At 35.9% G+C, this 12,876-nt stretch overlaps 1 protein-coding gene across 1 annotated transcript in view; it reads left to right on the forward strand.

Moving 5' to 3' along the window:
* Positions 1-12,876, forward strand: part of HMCN1 (hemicentin 1) — a 414,327-nt gene that overhangs the window by 160,688 nt on the left and 240,763 nt on the right. The window contains exons 9-11 of the mRNA XM_063104004.1: positions 909-1,053; positions 4,419-4,540; positions 9,874-10,149. Coding sequence (XP_062960074.1) covers positions 909-1,053; positions 4,419-4,540; positions 9,874-10,149 — 543 coding nt within the window. The remainder of the gene's footprint in view (positions 1-908; positions 1,054-4,418; positions 4,541-9,873; positions 10,150-12,876) is intronic.

The following is a 12,876-nucleotide window of genomic DNA, read 5'->3' on the forward strand; positions in this document are numbered from 1 at the left end:
CATTTTATTCAGCATTAAAATATTGATAGCTTATGGGGGTGATGTGGTCCAATAGGTAAAGAATGGGCTAAAATTTAAACAATAGTCTCTTCACGTTATTATTGTTACCAAACTGATGAATATTTACATGTAGGTAACACAATTTGTCTTAACCATTAAATAGCACATCCAAAATTTCATGTCAAGTCTCACTGATTATAGATCTGAGGATTTTGATTACTTCAATCAATATGAGAACTTGAACTGGGAAATTCTGGTACCCTCTCTTCACCTGAAAAAGCCTGTCACATATGTTTGATTGAACTACCCAAATTGGCTAAACATTTATATAGATTGTCAGAAAACTTCTACTCCGTGAACAGTACTTTATTGTAAAAAACTGTTGATTGTTCTGCCTTTATTTGGTTAGTTGTTTCATTAGTTAATTAATAATCTAGTTACTTATATATTAGCTATTATATGGAGATGAGATCACACATTAGGGATTATTTGGAGGCATCAGGTAGCATTTCAATTATAAACTATAACTTGAACCATGGACTAAAATTGTACAATTGGATGGAGGGACAACAATTTATCATTTATACATAAGGTTTTGATTTGGGGGATTCAGGAACACCTCTAGAGCTATTATTTAACAGTTCTGCCCTCTTTGTGGTACAAAAAGTAATGTGACTTAAAATGAATGAGTCTTAGATTCAATGAATACCCTAGTAAAGCATCCATGAAGGTATCCAAAAGTGAATCAGCTTTGAACAAATAATGTTAAAATAAGTTTTAGTGATTTAAATTAATTGGAGGGCAGAGGATTTATTGGAATAATTTAAGTGTGAAGCTCTTGAATGGATGAACATGAAGTACACAGTATCTTTGTGACTTTCTTGCCTATGCATTTTTTTCCCCCCTAGGTGCTCCCAAAGTCACAGTGCCCAAGAAAACTCCAGGATACTACCTGCAGCCAGGCCAGATTACCTGCTCTGTTGAGAGTCTTTTGCCCTTTACCTTGAGCTTTGTCAGAAATGGAGTTACACTTGGAGTAGACCAGTATTTAAAGTGTGTAAATGTTTCTATCAATAATAATTTATAGCATTCAACATGTAAATACAAGTAGATATTTACTTTAGTGCACTTTCTCACTGGAAATACTCACTTGTTTGCTTTATAGTCTTGATATATAGCCGTGAACAAAACACATAGATCTGTACCCTTGTTGAACTTAAATTGTAGTGGAGGGAGATTGAAAACAGATGATGAATATAATGCTATAATAAAATAAATGTTCATTCAAGGATTGACTCAGGTTTTAAAGGATACGAATTTTATATAATTTGAGAGTCCCTTGTTAAGACAAAGAATGTAGAATTATGAATACGATGTTACATAATGAACCTGGGAAGGGGACCTTGCAAATGAGAGCCCCTGAAGATTTAGCTTTCTTGGCTTCAGGGTAAAAATTTCTCTGAATCTGATTTAAAGTCTTATGATAAGTGAATCTGATAATTGTTATGACAAAAAGTAGAGTGGGTTAGTTGGGATGTATAATGCTGGTAGGAGGGAGGCATATGGTTTTGGCCAAGTTAAAATTTTAAAGTTTAGGGTAAGAGGCATTTGGGCAAAGACCTGAAGGTGGTGAGAGAGATGGTCAATCAGATATCCAGGGAAGAGCATTCACACACCAGGAAGAGTGAGTACAGATCCTGGAAGGCAGAGTGGACTGGCCTTGGAAAGGAAGACAGGAAGGAGGCCAGTGTGGCTGGAGCCCAGTAAGGCAGGAGGAAAAGGGTTGAAGATAAGGTCCAGAGCATGTGTGGCTACTTCATATTGCAATCAACAGGAGTGGGCTAGAGGGCTCCAACGTTTCCTTGTGAAGTTGGGTAATTTAAGACAGATATAAGTAATCTACTGATAAAAATTATGTAGCTCTTGAAAACTGGAGGGAAATGATTTATGGAAAGTGTTGCTTTTAACTAATTATGAAACAAACTACATTTTTGCAAAAATTCTAGGAATTATTTTACCAACCTTTTACACTGTTAATTCAATATTAACATAACTTCCATAGATGTTAAATATTTGACAGTCTTAGCTTGTACAACTTCCTTGCGGGGAGTCATTTTAAGCAAAAACTTATGGCAGGAATGAATGTTATCATAACTTGAGAAAATTTTCCATTCTTTAAAGATTGAACTGTACTGTTTCCTGCTCCTTACATAATATATCTCGATGATTTACTTAGCTGTATGTTTAATAACCAGCAACATAACTGACCATGATATCAAATGATGAAGCTACATAACTGACTGATGAAATCAAGTAATTCTTCTTCATGTTTAAATAGCAACATTTTCAAAGACACTTGAGAGTCTTTATAAACATTAATTCATTCATTCCACACAGTTCCTGGGAGGTAAGCCACAAGAATTGTTTTTTCTCATTTTTCCAGCTCTGTGGCCCAGGATATGACATGCTTTGCTGACATGTATTAAGGCTAGAGACAAAATTAGTCATGGGTGATGATGAACTGGGACTCTAATTCTGATTTACTCACATGTCTCTGCCCAAGATTTCTTAACAACATGAAACATGTGAACCTAATGTTTGTTTATGTCAGTCACTTTGGTCACCAGGGGACGTAGAAGAGAATCAGTTTGCATTAGCAGGAGGACACCTTTTTATTTTACATAGTCTTTTCCTTATTCTGTAGTGCTTAATGACAACTGAGAAGGCCACATGAAAAAGAGAATTATTTTTATGTAATATTTCATCAATAGGAGAAGAATAAGTATAAGTGTAAAGTACATTCTTCAAGCAATTAGTAAACTGGTTATGTGACTTTGAACAAATTACTTGTCCTTTCTGGATCTCAACTTTCTCATTTTTAAAATGAGATATTTGGGACTAGAAGAATTTTCACTTCTTATTATTTTATTTTATTTTTTTTTGTGGAGGATGGCTGGTACCAGGATCCGAAACCCTGACCTGGGTGTTATCAACAGAATTGTCACTTTCTGTTCTAAAATTTCCATGAGTCTAAGTTTTTGATGAATTCTAATATAAGCTTGGCTCTGAAGTAGGCACTGCAGAAAAACACTAAAGACATATATTCCAAATTTCTATCTTGCAGGAACTTACCAGTACATCCTAGACAATAACATTTACAAACCTGTGCTTAGAATTCAAGATACAGCTTAAGTGATCAGTATATTATAGAGTCAAGTGATACTCCCTTTTCTTCTGAATTTGACAATAAGAACCATTGACACATAGTGCATACCGAATTGAAAGGACACATTAACTGAAGTAAATATTGTTAGCTGGTAAAATATATGGAACAGTGATCTTGCTTAGTTTCTCACTTTTCTAATGACAGGAACCTATGCTTTAACTTCCTCTTACAAACCCTAGGTCAGTGCTAAATGCAAATTAAGAGCTGGGTAAGTTCTTTGTGGTTGTTTGATGATGGGTAGGGTGTGTTTGGGTAGGGAGAGGTCTGGAGATAACAACTTGAGGTGTGTACCTTACACCACTTTCAGACTTCAGTGAAAGATGTCTTGACACTGCAATGGGCTTTTCACCTTGTCTGTATTTCGAACCTTAAAAAGGCTGTGAATATCTACAGATGATACAAGAGTGAAATTATGAAAAATATTCATGACATTTCAATCAAATTTTAAAATAGGATAATGCTTATTTTTGTAGATTATTGGACTCTTTTTAACAAGGATTAAATATCTATTATTAAGACATTTCCAGAAAGTGAAAAAAAATAGTTTGAACAGTCCTAAAGGAAAATGAATAAATATTTTTTAAATGAATGAGTACATAATATAACAGAGGGTTTTTTTTTAACCTAAATGATAGACTTTGACTATAACACTGATAATTTTTTCCTTTTCTCCTTGCATATAGAAATTAAACTAGATACAGTATTTAGCCCCATGTGGAGCTTATATATAAGAAAGTTCAGGAGAATATATCTTCTTATAATCAAAACGTTGATTTCCTATCTTCAAACTTGTAAATTACCTGGCTGAATTGCTTTTACTAAAATCCCCAGTGAACATGACAAAACACTGGAAAAGATGATGGGGGAAGGAGAGAGAATTTAATGACTATTTGTCAGCCCCATTACCTTATATTTTTGACATAGCCAGAAAATGTTTCTCTAAAGGAACTTGCAATGTCCATAATTTATTGTCTTTTCTGTATCATTTGCTCAGAGTAAAAAAGCTTAACTTTCTAATTAAAATATAAAAGATGTGTGATTTTAAGTTAAAATGAACTCTGCAGTCTTATCAATTCATTTTATTTACATTATTCTTTTGAATGCATCCTTCAAAAGAAATAGTGGAATCATTGCTTTCAACTTGGGCTTGTTTTTACAGTAACTAGAAAAGTTTCCATTTTCTTACCCCCAGAGAATCTGCCAGTGTGAACTGGGATATTGAAGAGGTCACCTTGTCTGACGAAGGCTCCTATGAATGCATTGCTGTCAGCAGTGCAGGGACTGGACGGGCACAGACATTTTTTGACGTGTCAGGTAATTATCACTGATATCTTGGTAGTTTCCTGAGTATTGGTGCAGCTATGGGAATGGGATGTTTGCTAACCAGTTGGTGTTGACACAGTTGTCTTTATGTGTCTTTATGATTATGCCGGATTGTGAACTCTAATCCTGGCTTCATCACACATCAGCTGCATGATGTTCCTTGGGCCAGTTATTTAAGGACGCAGTGCCTTGATTTCCCTAAGTATAATATGAGAATAATAACAATAACAGTTTCTATCTCTTGAAGAAATGGCAAGAATTAAGTGATGCATGTAATATATGTAAAGCAATTACAGTGTTTTTATGAATGGATTCTGACATCTAAATCAAAGACAGTTATGAAAATGATCATTTTCTAGGCACACTGAGTCCTTAAATAATTTTTTTCCTCTAATTTCACAGAATTCTGAGGGAAAAAAAAGACTACCATATATAGTCAATGATCAGGATTAAGCAACATGTATTTATAATTTATTGAAAACTTTGTTTTGGTTGAATTATTTTCTATCTGCTTTGTGGACTAGCATTACTGTGTGTTTAGTAGTAACCTATTCTGACGTAAATATTGCTGCTGCTGAATTTATAAAAATGTCTGTGTTTGCTTTTAGCACTGGTGTGCATGTTTGAGACAATTTAAGACAAAAGAAACTCTATAATTATAGCACTGTTTAGAAGCTTAGGATTTGTTATGTTTGTTGTCAGTAAGTGTGAGCTGAACTTTAAAGCAGAGGCATGTAAGTCAGGCAAGCATGCTTTTCTTGCAGGAAAACTATTTGTATTCTCTTATTCTTAGAAAAATAAAGTTTGTCTTCTGAAATTGTTTAGCAAGTTGACATACAACACAAACTGTTCATTTTCTCGTCTCCAGTAATTATGAAAAGCATTGGAAGTGTGTCAACATTCCTTAGCTTCTGGGAAAACAAACATTTATGCACTTGAGTATTTTTCCAGCAATATTAATTAAGAGAAGGACAACAGGGAAAGAGGTATGAGTGAGTTGATTCAGACATCTTGCATAAGTAACTGGGAAGTACCAGTAAGAACGTGTGAACTGACTGATTTGGCTCTGTGGTGTCAGTAACTTCCGTATGTGTATTCTATGCATGCCTATCTGGTGTTGATCTGTGCCAGCCAGACAGTGGTAGATTTAAGAAATTATACTGTGACCAAGATGATATTCAGGAATTGTTTCCTACTCAATCAATTACGAAAGAAGGGGGCTGAAGCATTGATGGTGATGGCAATGACTACAACAGCAGAAGTAGCAAGCAAGAGCCCCTTTGGAATTTTAGAAGTGGAAACTCCTTTCTGGGCTAGCTGTTGCCCAATACATTCCAGCCTTTAACCTCCACCTAGGCTGAGGTTCCAGCTTGGCCACCCTACTGTAACTACTTATCAGCACACTGGAATCAGGTAGGCATTCACAGGGTTATTAGATCTTGTATTTTATAAAGGAGTATTAGGAAACAAAGCAGTATGGAGTAGTGACAGTCTTGTGTCACTATGGACATTATTTTATTTTATAAAGTCAAGGAGCACCCAAAAGCAGTTTAAAGGAAAGCTGAAGTTCTGCTGTACCGCAGGAGCCCCAAATCTGAAAGGGTACTCGCATAGTGTTCGCCTATTCCAAACAACTCACCCAAGCCAATAGGTAAAGACATCAGTTTATTAGACTTACAGGAGTTACTGGTGTTGGCCTGCAAGCTAGAAATCCATGACACCATGAGGTACATGCAATAGTTACAGAGTGAACAGATCAAAGTAGAGGTGTAAATCATTTGCATGCTTAAGCACAGACCCTCACCCAACTCCGAGTGCTTGGGAGATCTGGCTGAGTTTATAAATTAATCTAATTGCTACTCTAATGTTGCCAGAGTGCTTTAATACCAGTGTGCTAATTCATTTACATGCTAATTCATTTACTCATGGCTCCAGCTGCCTCCGGCCTTCCCTTTGTCTTAAAGGGGACGTTTGTTTTAAAAGAGACGTGCCTTTCCTTGGGTAACTACTTTGGCCAGGGGTAGTTTCCCAGGGGGGAGGGAGAACTCTGGTGTGCCCGGGGAGGGGGAATAGGTCTATGTCCAGCATCTACCCTACATCTACTAATATATTACTTCAACTTTTTCAGTACTTTCTTTTAGTTGACATGTTTAAGGGTTTTTGGTTCATTTGAGATACTGGTTATTGATCATTTTAAATGCAAAATGGGTGTAGAAAGCATTGCGCTTCTCCCTTATTGAATATAAATACATAGAAACTAATGAATAAAATCATAGAAGCATGAAACACTCATTCTTTTCAAATGATATTTGGTAGTTTGGTTTAATACTACTTCAAAGTTATATTATTTTTTTCTACTGAATTTCTTTATTAACACAATGTCCCTCACCGAACACACACACACACACACACACACACACACACACACACACACACACACACACACACACACACACACACACACACACACACACACACACACACCCAATACACACATAGTACTAAAATTCTGAGTTTTAGTAAAATCCTAGATAGAGAAAACTTGTCAAGGGCATGTCAGTGACAGGAAATCTTAAATTACAATTAAAGGATAGTCTTTTAGAGCAGGATAAGACTTGGAAATAATTTCACACCACCTCATCATTTTACAGCTAAAGAAGCAGAAGCTCAGGGCAAGCAGGTGACCCATTTATGAGATCCAGGTGGGTAGTGAGTGAGAAGTAGATTCCTGGCCTCCTGACTCTCAGTCCAGTGGTCTTTACTAACCGCAAGGCCTATGCTGTTTGTAGTGGATTAAATTATGTCCCCCAAAACTCCCTGAAGCTTGAATTGTGTCTCCCAACCTTTATGTATTAGAAACTTAGCCCCCACTGTGACTGTTAAGAGAGTCGGAAATCCTATTATGGTAATTGAAAGGTGGAGCCTTGAAGAGGTGATTGGATTGTAGGACCATGCAGTAGTGAATGGGTTAATAATGGTGGTCAGGGGTGTGGTTCTGAGGGCTTTAAAAGAAGAGGAGAGTCTGTCTGTCTCTCTCTCTGCTCTCTCTGCTTCCACCATCTTGCAATGTGAGACCCCTGGGTCACTGTCACCATCCCCAGATGGACTTTGGACTTCCCAGCCTCAGAAACTGTGAGCAATAAATTTTGCTTTTCTTTAGAAAATACCCAGATCCATGTATTTTGTTATATGCAACAAAATAGACTAATACACTGGTCATACTTCCTCCCTCGGTTGTTTCAGTTCCTTCTCTGGTCCCCTAATCCTGACCTCAGTCATGCTTTTGTTTAGCAGTGGTTGTCCCTTATACTCCCAGGACCAGAGAAGTAATCAAAATATGTATTCTTGGCTTTCTTTACAGAATGTTTTGCAGAATCCCTCCTTTACAGAATCCCTCATCATCTCCCCTATGCCTACCAAATTTTTTCACATTTGCATAAATATATCATTGGGTATAATATTTATGATCTCCAGGCATTTATGCAGTGTTGGTATTGTATGTCATTATTTCAAATCTCATCTGCCCATGTTTGTTATTAGATAGTTGTTATTTTACTTACTTGAGTTTATATTATATTTGAAGAGGTAATAGACTCTGAGGCAGAGTTTGCAGGCCAGGGGGTTACTGGGGAATTCTCTAGGGAAAAACACCTGTAAGGGGGTGAGGGAAATGGAAGGAGGTGAACTGTGATGCAGTTGCAAGAAGGCCTCAGGTGAGGCTGCAGGAAGCTCTGGAGCTGGGATGGCCCTGAATTGAGGCAGGAGAGCTGGGCCTTTGTGGCCATTGGATGTGGGCTGTACTGGGAAGGGGGCCTCACCTTCAGCGTGTTGATTTCATAGGACTTTAGAGCTAGAAGGGGTCTTCAGGATAACTTAATCATTTCATTCTTCAGAAAGGGAAACAATAGTCAGTGAATTGGCTTATCTAAAAATCACACAACTAGGTAGAAGTAAAACTAGGTGGCCTACCATTGCCACATTCAGCAAATAAAAACACAGGATGTCCAGTTAAATTTCAGTTTTGTATGTGTGTCCCAAATATTGCATGTGACATACTATACTAAAATATTATTTGATGTTTATCTGAGATTCAAATTTAATAAGGTGTCCTGTATTATATCTGTCAACCCTAGACAGACTCCAATCAAAGCTGCTTAACTATGTCATGTCCTCTTCCCACTGGATCCGCCAGATATTTTCATGAGAAATTTTAAAAACATAGCAGAATGATAAAAATTATGGTTTTTGTATAATTTAAAACAGTGTATCCTCTTTAGAAAAAATTTGGAAAACAAAGATAAATAAAATGGAAAATATAGAAAATACATGCATTTCTATCACTCAGAGATAACCAGCATGGTTTTGGCATGACTGCTTTCAGCCTTTATTCTAGGCTTATGATGCTCATGTGCACTTCTGTGTCATTTTAAATAGCACAGGAATCAAGCTTAATCTTGAATATCTGACACTGTTTTATATTTAAACTAAAACAGACACAAGGATTTCCAACTAGCATAGATCACTATAGTTTTTATTGCTGTATTATTTATAATGGCTTGCTGCAGGAGATCTTTAAAGCACTTGGCCAAAATGAGCTATACAGGGGGAATTTAAATTCATTCTCAAAACTACTAGAGCAATATGTGATTCTCTTTACAAATGTTGGTTAAATATCCAATTAGTAATCGGCTTTTGACCACATTTGAAATATGCATGCATTACTCAATGCCTTTTGTGTACACATCTCTGTGTGTACCATTTTATTAAAGGTCTATCCCTACTGTTCACTTGACCTTCCTAGATCAAACTGTTCCCTATCCCTGCTTGGAGAACATTTGTCTTATTAAACTGTTTTTACTGTGTCCTCTTTATGAGACTGCACCCCCCCAAAAGCCAATACTATCACTGCCATGTCTACCTCCTTTCTGTGCTATTTGCTTTAAATCACTAAATATATATCATTAAATTTAAAAAATCCATAAATGCTACTTTCGTCAAAATGGAAATAAAAAATTTGTCTCATTCCACAATCCTAAATCAGTCTAGTCATACCTTCTTGCCATGCCTCTTTGACTCTCACGTCTGTAATTTAGAGATAGCTGAATAGATTTGGGTCTGTAATTGTGCACAACTTTTTAAAGCATAGTTTAATGAGGTAATAATTTGGGGAGGCTCAGAGACAAATACATTAATCAAGAAGTTCTGTTGTATTGCATCTTTCTTGCAGATATTCAATACATACTCATTCAGTTTTTAAACCTTACATCCGTAAAAACAAAATGGATTTTAGGTCCCTTGATTTGAATCTTTTTGATTTCACACAGAACCCCCTCCGGTCATTCAAGTGCCTAATAATGTTACAGTCACTCCTGGAGAGAGAGCCGTTTTGACGTGTCTTGTCATCAGTGCAGTGGATTACAATCTAACCTGGCAGAGGAACGGCAGAGATGTCAGACTGGCAGAGCCAGCAAGAATCAGGACGTTGGCTAACCTCTCGTTGGAACTAAGGAGTGTGAAATTCAGCGATGCTGGAGAGTATCATTGTGTGGTTTCCAGTGAAGGCGGGTCATCAGCTGCTGCAGTTTTCCTCACAGTACAAGGTACTGTGCTTCTGGTAACTTCTGAATAACCATTCTGTCTTCCTTCTTCCATCTCTGTTCTCCCAAGTTGGTTATCTGAGAGTGATTACAATTACAATTAACAATTACAGTTTGTCATGATAGAATGCTTGGGCATCCTCAGTGATCTAGAACTGACTACACTGGAAACTAAAACATCACTAACAATAGGTTTTAATATGATCACAAATAACTAGTTATGATGTCTGCCAACTAACTACTAGTTAAGATGTCTGTGTTAAGAGATATAAAAATTATCTCCGGGTGATTTAATAGTTTTAAATCCTCTAATCTATCATGTGGATTTTTTTAAAAAATCTAATTGATTAATAATTGGTTTGAAAAGTTCCTTCTTAATTTAAGTACTATAGTATTGCATATATAACTAATTGGCTTCTTTTTAAATTAAATTTAATAATGATTTTTTTACTAATTTTTTAAAGTAAAGATATAAGATTCTTCTCATCTTGGTGAAATTTTATTGAAACTTAAGCAGACTTCTTTATCTTATTTGTCTTATACGCACACACACACAAGTGCTTATTGGCAATAAATTAAAGGTAAGCCAATCTTGAATGATGTCTACATAGACTAAATGTTCAGTTAACTGAGAACAAGTGTATTAAAATGAAGTTTAATGGCTACTAAATATATATATTATTCAGGACCATCAAATGAAGATCAGAAACTGCTCCAAAATTTCTCTTTCAGTAGAATCATATTTGGTTTCTAAATGTCTGTAGGTCAGCTGGGAGTGTTAATGTAATGAGTGAATTACTGTTGGCAGTTCTTCACTGTTAAGCTGAAAGGTTTGGTTGCTGCCTCAGCAGAATATTTCATTTTAAATGCTTGATGTGGGAGACTGATTACATCAGAACTGGGTCTGGTGATTTGGTTATGGTATTAGAAACAGCTTTATAACATGACTGAAGTAACACGCTCAGATATTTTTTGGAATGATTATCTAAGAGAATGACCACTGAGTTTCAAAACCCACTCTTAGAATGTAATTAATGACAGAAAAGTGAAACTACCATGAGAATTAACAAAATGGTTGACATATGATTGTAATTTTCTCCCTGGAAGTTGAGATATATTCTGCAATCTGAATGTGTGTCTTTTGTTAGCTGATGAAACCTCTAGGTTTTTTTTTTGTTTTTTTTTGCTTTTGTAAGTGGTTCACTGCATTTCTACATGGTGAACTGCCCAGATAATTTGAGTCAATTCAAGTAGCAACATGGGTTACTAGAACTCTGGAACCATTTTACTAAACTGATATCTTCAGACAAAATGCATTGTACTGGACTTCTGAAATTTGATCTCAGTTCTTTACTTGAAAGTAAAGAACTTTCTTACTTAGAATGAATGAGATTGTAAAAATCAAATCAGGTCTTTCCTTGTTTCTCTGTTAACTTTTTAGTCCATTAATATTAGAACACTGATTCTCAAACTTTCATGGGTAAAGGAATTATCCAAGCAATTCATTTTTTAAAAAGCAGATTTCCAACCCCATGTTCAGATTCTGTTTCCATAGGATTTGTGTGGGGCCTGGGAATGTGCATTTTTAACAAACTTCTCACATGGCTCCATGGACAGTTTCTGAAAGTAGCATTTGAATCTATTCTACAGAATGACCCCTGTGATCTAGAAATGTATACCTTTAAGGGAAGCCCTTGACTCTCCCTGATGGTAAGATAAAGCCATTATTATCCAATGATTGAAATAAGTGCTGAGGTACAATGTTATAAGATACTCAAAACATAAATGTAAAAAACATATAGCATTACAGGATCACTGGATAGTCTGTATGATTGCTAGGGTAAAGGCCTGTTTAGAGGCATTCTTTTATGGCCTGTCTAGTTGGCTTTGAGTTTGAGGGGTCAATTTTGATCAAAAAGGATGTTTTAAAAATCTAACAAAAATATACTCCATGGGTCGGCTGCATGGCTCACTCGGGAGAGTGTGGTGCTGGTAGCGCCAAGGCCGCGGGTTCGGATCCTATATAGGGATGGCTGGTGCACTCACTGGCTGAGCGTGGTGTGGCCCACACTGTGCCAAGGGTTGTGATCCCCTTACCGGTAAAAAAAAAAAAAAAAAAATATATATATATATATATATATATATATATATAAAATATTGATAATTGATGACACTGTTCAATTAAAAAATAAGAAACTGTAGCTATCTGAATGTATTATTTTGTGGTTGAATGCACCATTGAAAAGCTATGGATATTTGATGAAGCAAACTGCTGTACTTAGAGGTATAGTTCACGATAATATGCGGTGCTTGTAAACTATTGACATTAAATCTGAAATTGCAAATCAATTTCATTTTTGTACAGTTAAATGTTTTAAGAAGCAGGAATTAAAATAGTTCTAGAAAATTTAAAAGGTAAAATAATATATTGGATTGAATACACTCTTTAGGAATAGTTTCTTGCATTCAGGGGAGTCAGTAGCTTAATCGATACCCTCATTTTTGCTGCTGTGCCTCCACAGGTCTGTTTGGGAATTATTTCTAGTTAAAATACTTTAAGAGTGAAAAATCCAGATTTTACAATTTTTTTTTTAGTTTTATAAAATATAATTAGCAAGAATTTTCTGGTGTAAAATAGCATATGTTCTAGTATTGTAATCTCTACTCACCTACCAGTAAAATATCTATAAAGACTACAAAAAGACAAAACTGAATAATACTAAAATCAGG

This window comes from Cynocephalus volans, chromosome 8 (genome assembly GCF_027409185.1).
Source record: "Cynocephalus volans isolate mCynVol1 chromosome 8, mCynVol1.pri, whole genome shotgun sequence".
Lineage (NCBI taxonomy): Eukaryota > Metazoa > Chordata > Mammalia > Dermoptera > Cynocephalidae > Cynocephalus > Cynocephalus volans.